Source organism: Strix uralensis, chromosome 8 (genome assembly GCF_047716275.1).
Source record: "Strix uralensis isolate ZFMK-TIS-50842 chromosome 8, bStrUra1, whole genome shotgun sequence".
Classification (NCBI taxonomy): Eukaryota; Metazoa; Chordata; class Aves; order Strigiformes; family Strigidae; genus Strix; species Strix uralensis.
Genome location: NC_133979.1, coordinates 7217181 through 7237064, shown reverse-complemented (window position 1 = coordinate 7237064; position 19884 = coordinate 7217181). Strand labels below are relative to the sequence as shown.

Genomic DNA, 19884 nt, shown 5'->3' with positions numbered 1-19884 from the left:
TAATGTCAACATTACTGTAGCTCCAAAAATCAGCTCTCAAATTCCCAAACTATAGGAGATGATTGGAGATCATCTAGATGCAAAGAAGCAAATGTCAAAGACTATTTTATTGTTATATTATTTGTATTATTTTGTTTTCCAACAGTTGCATAAATTGGATTTGAATGTTTAACATGTCCTATTGAAATAACATACTGTACTTCTGAAGGGGGAGAAGGAGGAAGACTACCATTCAGCTTTTACCAGATAATTTTTACAAGCTTTATCAATGCACTGAACTTTACCGACCCACTGAAGCAAAAAAATGGGACTAAGCATTTAACCTACTCAGACTTTATTTTCTCTAAATTATTCTTATTTTTAATCAACATAAAGCACTAAACAAAAATGCAGATGACGTATGATATTTGTATGTGGTCAAGTAAATGTTAAGCAAATGTTGACCCATTTAAGACAATTCCAGAGACTTTGGGAAGCTATAGTTGATCTCAAAGAACACCTCTTCTCATTTTAGGATCCATTAACCATAAATACACGTGAGAAGAAATCCCTGTTAAACAATAACCCTTGTTGATTTCAATGACTTGTTTTAATGAACAGTTACTGATTAGTACCTGTAGATATTTCAGATCACAATTAAGTACTGAAAATGTCTCATATGCTTACCAAAATCACTCATAGCTGACGTCTAATTTTTTTTTTTTCCTAAAACTGTGCTTTAAAAACAAATTGTCTTACGCAACTTTTATCTGCTCCGAAAGATGTTATAAACAACTGAAGGACTTGTAGGAAAAAAGTACATTTCAAACTCCTCATTTTTCCCTCCTGCTATATTTATATTAGTTTAATTAAGTGCACTTAGGAAAACAAAAATCCTCTACTTAATAGACACAGATATTCAATAATGCTAAGTAAGGTACAGGTGGAAAGGTTCGTAGGACTAGAGCCTGAGAGAGAGCCTCAGTGGCTGAGGCTTTAAACACAACCAGGAAGGAAGTATTTCATGCCCTGGAAATTTCCAATCTTCATCAGAAGTCATCACTGTAAAGAGGACCAATAGCTTCAATAAACTCATACCAGAAAGAAGCAAAAATAAGCACAACCATATTTTCACCTAAAGAAAATGGAGAATACTATGAATACCTGGTAAAGGCTGCTGAATAATTTTCTCCATCTCGTTTACAATTTCTTGACGAATTCTGAAGTCATCATCTGATATGCCTTGTTCATTTGCTGCCTCAATGAGTGTAAAACTCAGAGCAGCCAACTGTGCAGAAGAGGGGGGTGGGAGGGCACGCAGCTCATTTTCTTCTTGTTTTTCCTGAATAATTGTTGGATGATAAAAGTAAAAACTGATATTTTAAGAGAAAAAGGTTATCTCATACTATTGCACGATATCGGAATGTACTGTTTGCTGTCTGAGTTCTATTTACATGGTGTCCTGACCAAACACTTTCAAAGGCAGGAACTCTCCCTGGCCTAACTGGCAAATATAATATAGTGTGGCTCACAGAAATGACAGTAGATGCTCAGTGTTTAAAAGAGAACATGTTGTTTCACAGCTGGCAACTGGGGAGGAAATCTGCTGTGTTACATTCCTAAACCACATTTTCTGACAGTTCTGAAACAGAATTCATCCAAGGAAATGAAGAGCTGTTATTGTTCCTACATAATAAAAGTAACTGAGCTGAGAAAGTTTTTCTAGAGTCACACAGATTTTTTCAGACTGGACTGTACCTGAAGGAAAGATATCTGAGGCAGAAAAAGTATTCGTAGCTCCAAGAAATTTTGGTGAGTCCCACTGCTGCCTGAACTGGTGCCAGAAAGTGCTATTTTTAGTGCATCGAATTATAATCAATTTAATCCAACAGCAAGAAATATGTCAGATGCATCATTTGGGATTACGTACAACAATCACTCGTTTCACAAATTCATCGACTAAATTAAATATGAATGACACCAGAAATAAATAATAACCAGAAAAAATGATGCACTAAGAAAACACCGTCCAGTATTAAAGTGTTTGGTTAGTTCTAGGCTGCATCTCCCAACTCTTCTGTTCTTATTTGAACAAATTTATCATAAGAAAGAATATGCACATTTTTAAAGGGCTGTGGGTTTTTTAATGTCACTTCTTCAGGGTTCTTCTTGAGTGGGGAAGCCGTGGCTGCTGCTAAGCTTATTTGGCAGTCATGTATCTCATAGTTAGAGCTGTAAATAGGTGTATTTTATGAAGTAACATTTAAACAGTTACATACCACTTACCACTGTAATGTGGCACACAACATAAAGCTATCTGAAGACAAGTGTTAAAAACTGAAACTGCTGCCTGTCCTCTAGCATTTCCATTCAGTGGTAAAGAAACCTCATGCCTCAACTCTTATCTCCATGCCCAGATGAAAAGCATGGTATGAAGTGTTTCCCTATCAAACGTGCGACTGGTTTGTTGCTGTTTTATTTTTTTTTTCCATGATGCAATTCAGCAGACAGCAAGAGAATCAGAATCCTTTACAAATAACTGAACATAACACAAAAATATTACTTTCTGAAATGTAAGGGATTTACGGCATTCAGAGTTTTCCAGGTGATGGCTTGCATATATGACAGAAGTAGACCATTAATTACAAACAGAAGTATGGTAAGAAATACATGGAAACAGCAGTAATTGACTGGATTTTGGCGAATAGTTGTAGGAAGAGTAATTTTAACCATCTGAATCACAAAACCCTACATACTGGGAAATTTGTAACTCTTCATCGGCATTTACAAAACTGGGTTGGCAAGAAAATCTGTGCACCTTCTACTGGATTTCATGCATGTAACATTTCGTTAAAGCAAAGCAAACAGTCATGGTATCTGATAAGGAAACTTTTTCTCTTTGAAAGCCTTTGAACTGTTTTTTGTATTAAACACAAAAACCCAGGGAGATGAGTGAGTCAGAACTGAATCCCTCCCTACTTTAACTCTTTTTACATTCTAGACATACTATCCACTCCGCTCACCCATCACAGAGAGGATGTAGATAGAAACTTCACAAGTCAGGCAAAAGTGAAAAAAAACCCCAACATCCCCAACCCCACTTCCAGTCCCTCGTGGTCTTCCTACCAGCAATATTACTTTTGGAAGAAACAGAAAAACTAAATATTTTTCTCACCAAAGTTACCTTGCATTCTGTTACTAAAAGTCTGATGAACTGCCCACTACTCAGAGACACTAATTTAGAAGCAACGACCAAAAATGTTCTTTCCTCTCTGCCTAGACAGATCATCAAGCCCTTCCTCTCAAACAGAAAAAACCCAACAGAAATTTGTGGATCTCTGCTCAGCACACAACCTTTCACCCAAATTAAGATGACCAAAGAAAACATACCACATAAAAAAATCTTTTAAAATAGCCCACCAAAAAAAAAAAAACCAAAAAACAGAAGGAAGAAAAAAAAAAAAAAAATCCGTCAAAATTTTATTTGTTGACTTACCATTATATTTTTCTTATGACGTTTTTCTTTAATATGCTTGTGAGCTCCCTGGATATTTTCAATGTGAACTAAGCAGAGCTTGCATAGATACTGACAGTTGGTGTATTCTGGGGAGCGCTGAGGAAAAACGGCCATAGATTAAACGAAAACGTTTCTGCCAATAGCATCTGAAAAACTCAAGTCTTTGAATAATAAATTGTATTTAACAATTATGTAACACTTGTAATGTTACATTAAGTAATCTTCAAAAAACACAGTGGAAATGGATTTTTACCTGTATGACAAGTGGGGAAAGTGAGGAAAGGCAGTGAGATGACTTGAATATTACACTTCTCAGTAAATTTTAGTGAGGCAAGATTAAGACTGAAGAGTTTATGCCTCTTAATGCTGACCTAAAGGCCAGTAAGCCATTCCCTTGTCAGCTCAAGCTTTTAATAACTATGGATTTATTAAATCTCAGCATCTATCCTCCTTTCTCTGATGAGAAAATGGGAAGTATTCATCATATTATCTACCATACGTGTTATGACAGATGGTGTTGTTGTTTGGCTAGCATATTCACAGCGTCCTGTGCAAGTACTACATTTTTTGTTCTATTAAAAAGGGTGTGGCTGGCCAGCAAGGAGGAAGATCGCCAGTTTCTGACTATACTCTGGATAAGGTAGGATCCTCTGTAAAGGGGTAAGATTCTTCTATTTCGATGAATAATTTGGGATGCTCAGAATTAGAGAAACACGCAGAAGAAGCACCTTTTTGTACAGACAGGCTGTAAGAGATGGAGTACGCAAATGAAGAGCTGCCACCTGGGAGACCCCTCAGAGTCTGCAAGAAGCAGCCAAGCCTCAGAAGATGATGGGGGGGCAGGGAGAGATCACTGTTTTCCTAGGGTCCAAGAGGGGATACTGTGGAGTTTATTCAACCAGGAAACCACAGAGAACTACTAAACTAAGAGGCAGAGAGGACCACCTCTGCAAAGATGAGGGGTTGTTTGCAAATACTCCATTTTAGTCTGTCTCATCCTGCAGTTGTATTTTCTTGCTCTAATAAAACACAGCTATAGAGACTGGAAACCTTTTGATATGCTCACTGCAAAGAAAAAACAACCCCAACAAAAAGCCTTAGTTTTCCTCCAGACTTGTTAGCATTTTTCCAGTAACTGCTATCGCTTATAACTGCGAGAGAAAAAACCCCACCTAACATTTTCATCCTAATTCTAATACATCTATATTTACTAAAACCGAAAGTATACTGAAAACACCAGATGTTTAAACAGTGACATAACAATGAATGAACAGAGAACACCATTTTAAGACACTAAGGTGGACTACAGATCAGTTAAACAAATTTGATTTACTATACAGAAACCTAAATGACTGCTATATTTGGGCAAGTTTTTCCACTTACTGAGTCTAATTTTTTGCTTTGTGGTGGGGGAAAAAAAAAAAAAAAGATCTGATACCCTCCAACTGCAGGGTAATATCACTTTAAATTAACATGGTCATTATGCTTTTATTACTATTTCTCTTCATCCTTATTTCCTATGAGACAGGTACCTAGTAAGATGAAATCAAACATCCATTTGGAAAACAATTTATAGACAGTTACACTTGGCTAGCTTGGAAGACTCAAGTATTCAATACCTGATGACTGACGTAGATCAAAAGTATTTTACCATTCTTCCAGAACTGAATTCATAACAGCAATAATTATGTTTTTAAAAATTGGGTATTTCAATACTCATCTGCAGTATTATGTCAACAGCTGTTGCCAGAAAGGTTGACTCATGCAGCGCCTTTTATTTTGCCTTTATTGTAAAGCCTTTTTTAATCATCTAGTTACGCTTAACACCAATGAAAGGGGCAAGAACTCAAAGTAGCAACACAAAAAAAACTACAGACTAGTACTTGAGTAAGATACATGCATCCAAACAAACTAGGTTTCATTAAATTTGTTCTTGGATATTCAGGGAGCTAATCCATCTCAGAGCCAGTTGTATTTTAAAGAACTCACAGAGAATGGGAAGGTTCCAGATCACTAGGAAAGAGAAACCTGAGAATATCTTTAAAAGGCTGAAGAGGATGAGACAAGGAATTAGAGAGTAGTCAGAATTATCACCCAGAAAAATACTGTAATAAATTGTTATTAATAAACAAATAAAACCAGGTCATAGGTGACAAACTGATCTGCTATAAACAAATTTCACTAAACCAATTTTAGGGTTGCTTTTTTAAGGATAAAATCATAGGGCTTGAAGAAGCAGCAGCAGATGTTGTATCTTGAATTTTACAAAGTTTTTGTCACTTGTCATAGTATCAGCCTCAAAAGGAGACCATAAATACTATCTAAATAAAGAACAGTAAGGTGGGAGCAAAACTTCTCGGAAAACTGTCCTCAGAGCACACATACCTAGACTAGTTCACAACCAGTCTAAAAGTGTGTGCCAAGTACTTTTCAATTGGGGTCCTTCTGGGGTCAGAAACATTCCTATTTTTGTTGAAGACTTAGGAAATGCAACAGAGGGTTGACTACAAATGTGAAAGACAACAAGTTGGGAGAGGTTACAGAAGACGTAAGAGGACAAAAAAATCAGCAATCACAATAAATTAGAGAAATGGAACAAATAAGCTGCAATTAAAGAATATCAAAGCAAAGTATCATCCCTCCATAGGTATTATCAACTGCAAAAAATACAGGGTTAGGTACATCTGATTGGGCTTTTCTTAGGAAAACGATATGGGAATTACTCCTGGTCAAGCTACAAGCCAACATCCTATTGCTCCTAAAAAAGCTAAACAGAAATGCTGTATTTCAGACAGATGAATAAAAAGTTTTCCTCTTTATATGTAAGACCTTAGCTGAAATTGTATGTCCAATTTTGGATACCAGATACATGGTGGATGCCTACAGAAAAGCAACAAGAATGAACCAGTAACTAAAAAAACCCCTACGACTGAAGAACAAAGAGCAGAGTCTAAAGAAGATAAGACTTCAGGAATGGTAATGATCTTCAAATGTGTAGAAAGTTGCTGAAAAGAAGTAGTAAACATGTTTATTTTCCTAGGACAACATATGAGGGATTAAAATGCTGCAAGAGACACTTATGTTAGACATTAAGAAAAACTTCTGGGTTACCTATACTGACTTTGAAATTTGTTTCACTGGAGATAATATTAAGAACAGTTTAGACGAACATTTTAAAGGAGTCATCTTCAATATAGGTGACTCAGACTGGTGGAAGGCTAATATACTGAAGATAGCACAAAGTTCCTTTTGATCCTGTATTCTGAAGTTTCCAGGTAACCAGACTTCCTAGAAAAATCTTAGGTTAATGGAACTGTAAACCTTTAGATCTGTAGAATTAAAGAATACTGTTCTACAAAGGCTAGATATGCCACATAAGGAACGCTAGGTTTTCAATCCGCATCATCTGCCATGATGAATGACTAGTCAACTACTAGGGATACTATCTTAGATCACTAAAGTGATTCATTATAAAGAAGAAAGAAACAGCGGCAACAGGCTCTAGTAGAAATAACACCCAACCAGAAATACGGTGATGATAATGAAAGAAGACACCCATTTTCTTTTTTATCTGGTAAGTAACTCAACCTACTTTTTCAAGTCGGGAGATATAATCTCTTTCCAGACGTTCTTCAGCTTGTTTCAATCCTAGTTGCTGTTCAGCTGTCAGATTAGATTCATCAATAACAGCGGTGTTTTCTAAATAATCAGCTTCCAAGGCATGTTCTTTAGTCGATTCAGAATTCTTTATTTTACCTAGAGAAAGAGATAGCTGTTTTCTTCAGAGTAACTTAATGAGAGGAAAAGTGAAAGTTAGAGTACAGAGCAGTTAAGAGCATCCCACTAAGGAACTGGACACAAATTAGAGCTACATTCCAGTTTTTTGTCCAAAGGCTGGACAAAATCACCTTAGACGTTAGAATCTTTCCAGTATGTTAACCAGTATTTTGGAGAGACTTCAAAGCCTAGCCTGCTACTAAGAGTGCTATTAAAGAGAGGGGGAAAAAATGGTAGATTCATTTTGTGTTTCAGTCATAATTTCACAGTCTATATTAAGTTCTTCAAGGCAACAAAGGGGGGTTTTTGTTATGCAGAACTGATTATGCAAGATCCTGATGCTCTACTCCAACAGAAATAAGAAATATTAGGCTTAAAATTTTTTTACACAACACATTTTGTTAATGACAGAGTCACAGAACTGCCTTGAAGACATTCACCCAAATGATCTTACAGAGACAGTCATCAGGCATTTCAACCTCGTGATTTAGAAGGCTGCTGGAGTTACATCTGAACACACCGCGACACCTTGCTGCCCACGGCTAGCAACCACAGCACTCTGGAACGCTGCTACTCACAAACACGCCGGTCAGTTCCGAAAGGCCAGTTCCTCCAGATGCCTATGAATTGTTCATAGCCCACTAATCTGTACAAACATCTACATCTTACATTATTCCAGTAGTTTTTACATCAGCAAAAGTGAGGTTTATTTGGTTGGGTTTTTTTTTTTAACTTTTTCTTTCCTTTCAAATAAGATCTGTGTCCCCAGACTAGCTAGGAATCAAAACTGAGCAAGTTTTCAAGTCCTGGTTTCTCAGTGACAGATGGTCCCTACAGTACATGATGGTGGTCTACAAAGAGCTGACTGATCACAGGATGCTGCCATTTCAACTTGTTTTTCTTGTTAAATTTTATTAAGATAGCTAAAAAAAAAAAAAAAAAAAAGCACTTTAATATTTTCCTAGTATTTCCATACAAGCAACTGCTGTAGCTGTTGCAGTAGTGGGAAATACTTCAAACAGAAGGTCTGCACTGACATGCTGTCTTAAAATAGCATTTTTATCTAAAAAAAACACATTCTGAAAAAGCATGACAAATCCTGAACTAAGGAGTTAACCTGAAGTGAGACAATGCCTGATCCACATATTTAATTCTGAAATTGAAAAACATGTATAAGAACTGAATACTCATAAGGGTAACCACGGATGGATGCTACATATTCCAGAGCTCCCTAAATCAAAAAGCCACCTGCTAAAACATATTTTAAACATTTTCAGCAATAAAAAGAGCACAACAACCACAGAAAAAAAGGTATTTTCCCCCCACCTACAAAAAAAAACTTTTATGGTAGATTTTTTTTCCCCCCAATCTTTCTGAAAAGCAGTAATAGCTGTCATTTCTGTAAGTGGCGATGATATTATGAAGGGTTCCCCTGCTCTCAAGACACTATATTCACAAACCCACACACACTATAAGTATCTTGCAAAGATGTTTAGGTCTTAGGCATGAGAAAAAAGGCCAGTTATTATCATAATCTCTTATTCTCTAAGTAATATGCTTGTATTAATAGTATGTTCTCTCTAAATGCAATCAGCAACTTACTATATGTGAAAAAAATATGCAAATAGAAACATTTCAAAGCCCATTTCAGATTGTTAACAATTTTACCAGAAGAAAATTGAATAAAGCAGTATTGAATAATACTCACTGAAGTCATCAGGCTTATGTTCCATTTTTCTTTGATCTGAAGCAGTCTTACCAGGGTCACCAGTCTGATCAACACTAGTCTTCAAAGTATGAATGCCCAGAGGATTTTCCAACAGCAGTTTCCCTTTCTGTGTAGCTGTTAAGCTTTCTGTACTGACCCCATTCCCTGAAACAGGGGAGCCTGGAAAGTTTTCTGCCACTGGTTGAGCTTTTGTCTGTTTCAGGTTTTCCACTGCTGATGATAAATTAGAAAATTTTTTTGCTTTTCCATGACTTCGATCCTGAACATTTGACCCCATATCTTTAGTTCCAGGAATACAACTATTTACTTTGCATGATTTATTTTCTCCTTGTTTTTCAGAACAAACATCATTTTGTTTACTTTTTTTGCTGCTATTCCCACTTGGAGAACTTCTCCCAACATCCTTCACAGATTTGTCATTTCTATTATGTTTATAATTTTGATTATTTGTAACTTTGACTGCTTTGCCCTCCTCACAGACAAGACGGACAGACTTCCTTGGGTCATGATTTCCATTCTTTGAGCTCTTGGCCTCTTCCATTATAGTGAAGACCTGCTTCTCCTGTCTCTTGAGACCACTTGAAGTGCAATTCTTCAGCAATTTGCAGTTGATTTTAAATCCACTGTGCAGGCAAGGATCGTAGCTGATTGTCTACTGAAGAAATAATGATAGACATTTTTAAACTAGAGGAAAAATATCAAAGCTCTGTGTAGACAACGCATTAAAATAAACCTCTCTAAAGAGAAGTGTAACTACAAATTATTTTAGGAAGCATGTTCCCCCCCCCCAGGCATAAGTGAATTTTCATAATACATTCCAAATTAAAGTAAAACTCATGAAAATTTTGATCATCTTGACTTCTATATAAAGAGGAGGGGATATGAAGAGACAGAAAATGGCAGAACATGGTAAAAAACACTCAGTGATAAACCTGCCAACAGCTTGCTTTTTTCTTTCCTTCCTATTTTTGGCTTTCTGAAAAAAACAAGAACCAAGATGTCTGCAACTACACTGGAAAAAAAAAAAGAAAAAAATTTAACACATCTAAAAAATACCACTCAATAAACATACAGCTCAAATTAGCCACTACAGAAAACTAATTCAGTCTCCAGCAAGCAAGCTTCATTTTATTAAATGATGTTTTAAAAAAGTATTTAAAGATACAGATCAAGGTATTAATAATAAACTTGACCCTATCACCTGTATCCACAGATACTTAAGCAAATTTCTGACACATATGATTCTTATATAAAATAACTACCATCAATTAAGTAAGATTTTGCTTAGCCAAAAAACCCACAAATAGTAAATATTTTGTTTAGCTGCAGATTATTTATCTAAACCTCAGTCCTTTAGGTGGTATGTCATCTGAGCTTTATGCTGGAGACAACTCAAAGACTGTTTTTTCCAATGGATAGCTAAGCCTGAATAAGTGGGTCTGTTTGTAAGGAATCACTCTCACCAATATAGAAAAAGAAGAGGGAATATGCAACAAGAGGTTTGATTTTTTTTTTAAATAACCTTGAGATTGCAATAAAAAATTATTAGAATAAAGTATTAGATATAGAAGAAAATAAATTTTATAAAACTATAGCAAGATATGGAGATCGGAGTTTCTCTCTTTCTGGTCCAGCTATATATTTGGTAAGTAAAAGCACAATCCATGGAAATTTCTGGGTTTTAGAGAACCCATCAAAATAAGTAGCTTACTTAGTGAAGAAAATGAATAATAGAAAAGTCAATTAATTACAGCTATTAGAAGTATCACACTGTACTTTTATACTTAAATAATAAGCAGAAGGAAGGATCAGATTAAAATGTCTGGCTAAAAAAACACTTTCTGAATATTACCAGTATAAAGGACAATGATTTTTTTTTCTAGGCTATATAATATAGTTACTATCTCTCTCTTACTTTAAAGAGACACAAATCAGAAAATACTTCAGGACACAAAGCACATACTAAAAATTATTATCTTGAGCTATAGACATAATTGAAAATACATATCTTTCAAAAATGAAAATCAAACAAACAAAACCCATAAGAATTTTCATGAAGTTAACGTTAGCATCTCAGCCTGTGGTAAAATATAAAACCTGAAAAAAGAAAAAAAATCATATTCCTAAATTCATTCCAATGGCTAAGTATTTTATCTCACAAATACATTTAGTTACTATTACAACTATTTTCTGATTACACCTGGCTCTTAATTCCAGACCGAAAGTCAAAGACCAAAAATCGAAAAGATTAAATAGCATTTGCCTTTGGATTGTAGTCGGTCTTTCCTATAGCAATTCTTATTAGCTCAGCAGCAGGAACAACTACCCACCTGTACTAGTGCTGCTCAAGCCTCAGTGTGGTAAGAAGAGCCCAGGGTCCCCTGAAGGTTGGCTAAATTATTCTAGTCTCTGACCACCAGTATAAAGCACTGCTCTACAGGCTGGGGAGATGTTATAGCCACGTACAGGATGTTGCTATCTTTAAACCGTACTCTACTGTGAATTTTATGTAACCAAAAGAGAAAGGAGAGTTGGATTTTTCAAATTCTAAACTATTCCTTATATTTTAGATGCTCAACCTGAAGAGGGGGAAAAACACCCCAAACCTCACACATATCAATTCCACTTTCATTTCTGGTTCATTTCTGATACCTACATGACCCTTCAACTCCAGACTGGAGCACATCGAGGTCACACTTCCACGTTCACTGCAGAGCAGCATAGGTCGGCACCAACTCTGACAGGAGCAGTAACACCCCTTCTCCAACCCCAGCTACTTACTCCCCCTCCTCAGGCTGCTCCCTCCCCTGTGCAGTTCTGCAGTGACCAAAACCGGAAAACCAATCCAGCTTAACATAAAGCTGGCACAAGGGAGGAGGAGGAGGAGGAGCAGGAGCTGGTAATAACAAACAACTAGTAGGGTGGGGACAACTTCTCTTGGCACCACTTCCAGCTTAAAGCTACCATGCAACTCTGGCATTGGAGGAAAAGTGGGGCTTCATTTTGCTCTGCTTTTTGTGAGTGTCAAATTGTTAGATTCATATTTTGCAAGAAGGTTTAAAAAAAAAATCCACAAAAGTTCTACTGTAGGCTCAAATGATTTGATCTCATCCATTCAATAAAATACACATATATTCAAAGAGAATATATAAGCTTTAATCAAATGGATAAATGTGACGGGGGAAAAAACAACTAAGGAAACTGCTAGTAAAAACTAAACCCACCTAAATACTGAGTACTGTGATAACATTACATATTATGAGAGTGAGTGTAATCAAATGCAGGTAGTTATGGTTAAAAAGCACAGATATATTCTTTATTCCTGAGAAATATGAATAAAGATAGGTCATGAAATTTTGTAAGACAAGAATCTTTTGTTCAAAAATAAAAAAGGTTAAGAATCTGAAATGCAAGTGCAATAACAGTGGCGGTGTAATTTCGGATTTTTTTTGCTTTTTGCTTTTTTTGCTTTTGCTCTTTAATACTGAAATGATTTAGCAAACAAAAAAATAATCTAAACTGCTGTAACATACTCAATAGTAACCACATTACCATCTCACAAAGAACTGCAAAGTAAACCAACTAATGAATCTTAACATGAAAAACAAAAGAGATCACTACTAAACCCAAGACAGTCTCAAAAAGATCATTCCTCCTCTGTCAGACATTGGCCATCTACATATGAGAGGAAAATGGGAGGAGGGAAAGGAGTGCCTCTGAAAACAATAACATAGTTGGAAACAAAACACTAGAGTGGAGTGAATCAGTGCTGAGGTGGCATCTTCCTAGAAACCTGGATGGCATGTCTTATTCACAAGCTCAGGCTCATACCAAATTGCCAGACCTTGAATCAAAGAAGAATTTTCTCCCAGGCAAGCTGGCAACAAAAACAGAGTTTTTCACCTGCGTCTGCAAAGTGGAGTATGATTAACCTGTTGAAATAATTTCAGCATATTTCATTTACTCAGTATCCCGGTGTTAGAGGGGACGCAGTTTCCCCTGCTTTCTAAACGTACAGTGCCAGTTGCTCCTCTGAAATCTAGCTCAACTCTTGGCTCTTGGTAGAAAAATAATCTGGCTGAAATACAGCAGCTTGAGGTCAAACAAGATACCATCTGACCTCAAACTCTAGCAAATTATTAAGCCTATATGTACCTACAATAATCAAATTAAAAATGTTTTAAATCAGCTTCAATTTCACTACTGTAGAATTCATTTTAGGCTCATGAAATGAAGGAACGAGATTGTTTCACTTTCATTTCTGCCAGTTTCTTTTGTTTCCTCTTTCTCTCAGACCAGTATTAGAAAATTCTGCATTTGAATTGCAAAAACTCAGGGTAATGCTTACTTCCAAACAGGAAAAAAACCTTCCACTTTCAAGAAGATACTTCTACCCACGTGTCCTTCCACTCCTTCCTCTCAAATTGTTCAAGCATATTTAACTCCTTCAAAAACATACATTTTGGGTCAGACTTTGCCATAATAGGGCCTCTTCAAAGATGAAGGCCAAGTGAAACTGTGAGTTCTTGCATTCTGAGCTGCTCTTCTGCAAAGCATTTCTTTTTTAATCACTTCATTAGCAGCAGAACTGACTATACCTGGTTTCCTATCCATTCATTTTGTGCTCCTCTGTCATGCTCTTGATCACAGCCCATTGGGCAAGTGGAGGAGGCATGCTGTAGCTGAAGGAACATACACACCACTCCCTAGGAGGAAACGTAACTTCCTCCTGCTTTCCTCTCAGCAGAGACCCCTCCTCTACTGAGGCACGATTCTTCCAGAAAACATACAGAAACTCAACAATCTTTTGACATTACTTCAAAAATGTTCTAAAATTTGGTCCCAACTGGCTGAAATATCCAAAAGTAACGACAAGAGCGTAGGACTACAAGGAAAGAGAACAGTCTCAGAAACTTTGTTTCCTCCAGGAATATTAGGTTAAATATAATCAGCAAAAGTACTACAAACATAATTGTTATCACCCTCTAAAGCACTCCCTCCTTTGAGACAGAGACCTATATTTTATCTCAGACCTGCTTTTATCTGCCCCATTATGATTGTCCCTTAAGCTCAAATCTCCCCAGCCAGCCTTCCAACAGTAAGTGGGGTTATTAGCCTCAGTCCTCCCCCCCACCTGATTACCAATACAGCCCAGAGGAACTTCCTCAACAAAAATAAAAGGAAAGTCAGCAAACAAAGGTTACAGCCACAGACAGGAACAAAAGGAAAGGTTGGCTTCTGCACTCTGCTCAGATTGCAGCACAGGTAATGTCTACAGACAGTCCTAATGTGCTGGGGGGGTGTTTCTTTTCTGGATTGTTTACAGCCTTAGTAACATTTTTGTGTCTGAGAACTTCTACAGATCATTCAGGCTTCTCCCATGCTCTATGCCAATAGTTATCATGTATTTATGTTTGGTTTATGAAGACCTAAACATAATTTAGTACAAACTATTACCAATCCTTGATGTTTTTCCAAACTACTTAAAACTATCAGAGATTACTGGCCACTAAAGCTTCTCAGGCTTCACCAGCAATAAACCCATCGGTATTCTTAGTAACAAACATAAGTGCTATACAGTGTTTCAGATCTTCCTGTTTCTACAGGCTAGTAAGTATACTACTACCAAAATCTATCTAGAAGGAAGCCAACGCACTGCACACAAAATTTAACACACGAAACAGGGATAAAACAAAACCAGCAGTCTAGGCTTAATGAAGATACGTAACTCAGGAGGAAGCTCTAGTGTTGTATTTACGACGTTGAGGATTGAAAACTTCTAAGGAGTGATCGTTAGATAAACAAGTATATATAACTGTAACAGGATTATACCTGAATTACAGAAGTACTGCTGAGAAACTGAAGTAACAGGAAAGGCTTTGCTTGATGCAAAACTTAGTAACGTATGTAGGTGCAAATATCTTACGATTACATTCTTAAATGAGCAGAATATGCTGGATAGAAGATCTGTACAAGATGTGCTTGTTATAGGTTATTTTCTCTCTGCATTGACACCCGCTGTCTTTTCTACAACACAGTATGACTCACTGAGAAGGTAAGAAAGAGGCATGTCGCCAAACACCAAGAACTGCCACTTTCTGAACCTACTAGTGCTGATGACTCCCATTCCAAACTCGAACACCATCCTCTCTCAGTCACACCAGCTGTGTAGCTCAGTTACAATGGCTTCCCTTACCTCTGTATTTCATATAAAGATTCCTAATGCTTTAGTTTTGGTTCTGGTCCTAGGTTTTACTGTCATAGTCCTTTAAACATTTCACAATCCATTGAAGCAAGCACTGAAGTCAGAAGAGGAGTACCACCTGCCTCAAATGTCGCTGCATGCTGTAACCAGATCAGGAAACTGATCCAAGGTAGCTCTAACTTTAAAAAAACCAAACACAACATTTGTACCATTACAGGTGAGGTGGCTGGAAAAACACAGTACAGCACTGCATAGGTTTAAAGCCTTTCAGAGGCTAAACTAGCTTCCAGAGAAGCCTGACTAATCATGAAACTGGCTTAAATGGCAGCTATGCATTTAAACTCAATTTATCCATCTTATTCTTAAACCTCTGTTTATACTTGGTGCTTATGCTAAATAAAAATACAGCAGTATGTATTTGTGGCATAGAAGTTTAACTGAATCTTGTATTTAAGAAATAGCAATCCCTTCATCCAAACTCTAATCCTTTAGGAAGGGACAGCCTTTGAACTACTTCATACCAGTCACAAACTACTTCACAAATTACAACTAAAGCAAATGGATCTCCTACCAGTATCCTTAAGTCTGCTTTACCACAATCCAGCACTTTCCCTACTGAAAGAAATATGTTGAAAACCACTACTTTAGAAAAGTTGTCAAGAATACATCCATACAGTTGGCACACAGACTGAGTCACAACAGTTTGTAACACAAAATTGATTTCAGACTCCCAAGTCAAGCTTTGCTGACACCAAAAACTAAAATCTGAAAGTTACTTCTCACTGGAAACAGTATTTCACACATCAACAGAAATAAAAAATAAAATCTAATAACATCTTTTTTTTCCAAGATTTGCTACAACGTTAGAACCAAAACTATGAACCAAGGATATAGGTACATATACACATATGCATGCATCTCTTAAAAAAAAAAAAAAAGGTAAAAATTAGATTCATATGCATTGTTACTAACTTTAGGTAGTTTTTAGTACTTCTAAGTTAAGAGAGTTACTAATTATAATTTATGTGCAATTAAACAATCTATCAAACAATATACGATATAGTCTTAACATGCCAAAAGCATTAGAAATGTTGCCTTCCCCCCGGGTTGCTTCCGTTCTGCAAATTAACCCACTAAGCAAATTGCAGAGTCCTTCTTTCTGAGTTCTCAATAGAAGTCAGTACCAGTATTACATCATTTCATTAAGACAAGGAGAAAAATAAAGTGAAAGAAAATAAAGTAGAAATGCTTTGTAAAATTTCAAAAGCAAGCATTATGACTAGCAAACAGGGTATACTCTGAGCTGGGCAGAATTTTGAACTGCTTTATGGTATCAATATGAATACACAATCCAAAACCATTACTCTGACAAACAGATCCACAGGACATTTAAGAGGAGCTCCCCAGGGATATCTTGCTTTCAAGTAGGACACAGGGAAATCCTGCTCCCCTTTCTTTCTCCCTGTAGCAGCAATTCCCTTCAGACGAAGAACGAGGTGAACGCACTGCACCGTGCAGGTGCCCCATGGCATCTGGCAGTTTCTTTTCTTCTGCTAGCTGAGGTATGAGAGAAGTCCCAGCTGTCTTCTGAACAAGAACAGAACACAGAAGGAACTTTCTGATCCCTCTGTACGTATCTTCTGGGAACACATTCCAATACATATGTTCTGGGAAACGGTAATTTCATCCCGAAATTAACTTTATGAAGGTATTTTCACTAAAGTAGAAAAGTGGTTTAAAAAGCTCACTGGAAAACTTGATGTTTGTAAAGGAGACCTCTCACTCCTATTATAGCATTCTCTGTCAGATACTGTAATTGTTATACTTCCATGTCTGGTTTACTTTTCTTGTCACGGAAATAATTATGTCATAACTATCTGGGGTCAGACTATACAAAAAGCACCTACTGAAACTGTGAGCACAAGTCAAACAAAAACAAAAACACCACGCATCCTCTATTTTCAAGCAAATGCAATAACTATGGAATCCAGGGCACAGTGCTCAGGAAGCCAAGTGATGTGGAGGTGGCATGAATATAAAAGAAATTATTAGATCCATACTTAGATACAACTATCTTTTTAATGTACTAATCCCTACCTTAGCCTAAACCTGATTATATTGTTTCTCTCCATGTTACAAGCGTGTCTTCCTTTGATATACCCAGAAACAACCTTAAAAGCAAGAAGGCCTCAGGTAATATGACACATTCAGCCAACTGGCAAATTGCAACATATTGCAAAAGCAGAAAAGTCGTTCAGCTGTATTTGTATACAAGATAAGCCAACAAAAGAGCACAAACACATAGGCAAAGGGATGCCTGTGTGTCATTTCAGGCACATCACAACCCGCAGAAAGACCCTCTCGCTTTGGCAAGATGCGGTGGAGGGGAGCCCCGCTGGTGAAGACTGCCCGGGACATGGGGGGCATTTCCCCGGGGGCCTCACCAACTGCCACGGTCTCCCTCCAAGGATTTAATTCCACTGGGCGGGAGAACAACAAGCTGCACGCACCCAGCTCCCGCCTGGCAGACCCGGCGGGCGCGCAGCCGGGCACTGCCCTCAGGGCGGCCGCCCGCCTGGATGCGGCCGTGGGGCCAGCCCCGGTTCCCCGCTGACCTTGGGGCTGCCCCCCCCCGCCACCCCCCGGGCCGTGACCGGCGCCCCCAGCATGACCGAGCAGCCCCAGCGCCGCCACCCTGCCCGGACGCGGGGTCGAGAGGCAGCGACTGGCCGCCGAGGCGGGGCGCGGGCAGGAGGGCCGGGGCAGGGCGGAGCTGGGGCTCCGCGGGCTGAGGCGGGGGGCGCCGGCGCGGCCGAGGCCCCCCCCACCCCCGAGCCCGCCCCGCTCAGGGGGGAAGAGAGTAGAGCGCGCCCAGCCGCCCCCACCCCTCGGGGGAGGCCCACGAAGCTGGGCGGGGCCCCCCGGCCCCTGGAGCCCGGTACCTGGCTGCGGCGCTAGGGGTGCCGGGGCTGTGCCCCCGCCATGCCCGGCTCCAGCTGCTGGAGGCCCTGACGCCAGCGGCTCAGTCCGGCCCGGCCGCCATGTCAGCCGCGCCGCGCGATGCATTGTGGGGCGAGGGCGGGAGGGAGAGCTTCGAGGGCGGGCGGCGCTGCCGGGCGGGCGCGGGGCGGACAGACGGACGGACGGGTGGAGGGTTATGCCCGGCTTGGGCCCGGCCGCCGGGGGAGCCCCCCCTGCGCCTCGGAACTCCCCTTCGGTGGGCAGCGCCCCCGCTTCTCATCTCCCCCGGCGTTTAGGGCCTCCGTCCTCCAGTGCCACAGCAGGAAACGGGGATGTGGGAATAAGCAGCTCAGTTTTTTTTCCTTAATCCCCCCCACAGTCACCCTAATTTTTCCCATTTTTTCCCCCATTTTTCATACCAGGCTTCTCCCCATGCACGCTAGGCCCCAGGCCCTGTGGGGCAGGGTTAGGGCCCGCCGTGGGGTGAGCCCCACGCTGCAGCTCGGGCCTTCTTCCCCCCCCCCCCATCCCCCCCCCCCCGCTCGGTGGAGGAGGGCGGGTGTGATCCACACAAAGCAGCCTGGGGTAAGCAGGGACGCTGGGGAGAAATGGCTCCTGGCTCCCTGACCTTGGCTATGAGGCTGGCCTCGGCTGCAGCTGGGGCCGCCGGCTTGGCCAGCGTGTCTGCTGGCAGTTTCGTGGTCCTGGGGGAGAAAAGCCGGCTCGCTTGGCTCTTGACAGTGCTGGAGGGTGACCTAAAGAAACTGGCAAGTGCTTGTGTAAGGCAAATCTGTCTGTGATCCAGTATGGTACTACCGCTTCTTGGCAGTGAAATGTCATGTTGTTGGCACTTCCTAGCCCAGGCAAGGGAGGCCTTTCCAGAAAAACAAGGCACATAAAAGATTAATGTTGAACCACTGAAAGGGTTCAAAGGAAAGTATTAAAAATAATGTGAATAGTAGTGCTGGAAACACTACCTCAGTCTATGGAGGTAAACAAAAGTTGCAAAATCTATAGTACTGGATTCTATAAATACTGGCAAAATGTACTTCTGAATGTATTGTGAAGTCAGTGTGATCCTTAGAGCTAATCTGCTTTTTTGTAGTTCACTTGCAGTTCACATTTTACGAAATGGGGATTGGACAGCTCAGGGTATTGCTAATGGGATGCAGCGCAGCACTTTCACCTTTAGGAACACGGGCCAATCCAGTCCAGGTCAGCAGTGCCAGAAATCACGGTGCTGCAATGCTGTTTGGGGACAGCTGAGGTTAGCTGGGGTGGTGCTTTCAGTCCAGTCCTATTTGACAAAGATTTTTATTAGGTTTAGTAGACCAAAGAGTAAATTGCAAAAGTAACTAAATTATACTTGCTACTGGGTACAGTCCTCCTAGATCAACATTTAGACATGTTAGCAAGCAAACACACATCAGCTTGCAAACCTGACTGGCATTTTTCCTGCAAGTTGAAATTTATTAGAATAGGTCAGATTTAATTCAAATAGTTGGATAGACTTGAATATGAAATGTTAGTGCAGTTTGGCTCTGAAAACTTGAAGCATTATAAAGCCAACAGTCTCTCTCTCTGTGTATTCAGAAACAATTCTTCCCTCTTTGCTGATGTTAAAGAATGTTTTATTGCAGGGAGCAATATAGAAACATGGCAGTAAAAGAGGAAGCTGAGTTCTACTGCCAGCTGGCCATTATTTAAAGAATTCCC

The 19884-nt window shown here is 39.4% G+C and overlaps 1 protein-coding gene across 6 annotated transcripts in view; it reads right to left on the bottom strand.

Moving 5' to 3' along the window:
* The window catches only part of TUT4 (terminal uridylyl transferase 4), a 51882-nt gene extending 32424 nt beyond the window's left edge, over positions 1-19458 (bottom strand). For 3 of the 6 annotated variants that reach the window (XM_074876038.1, XM_074876042.1, XM_074876043.1), the window contains exons 1-5: positions 18150-18277; positions 8982-9657; positions 7089-7252; positions 3476-3592; positions 1144-1321 (exon numbers count right to left, since the gene is read on the bottom strand). In XM_074876038.1, coding sequence (XP_074732139.1) covers positions 1144-1321; positions 3476-3592; positions 7089-7252; positions 8982-9543 — 1021 coding nt within the window. In that variant the 5' untranslated portion in view covers positions 9544-9657; positions 18150-18277. Of the gene's footprint in view, positions 1-1143; positions 1322-3475; positions 3593-7088; positions 7253-8981; positions 9658-16571; positions 16795-18149; positions 18278-19354 lie in introns of those variants that run through there. The other 3 variants (XM_074876039.1, XM_074876041.1, XM_074876040.1) reach the window with 3 other exon arrangements.
* Between the last annotated feature and the right edge of the window lie 426 nt (positions 19459-19884).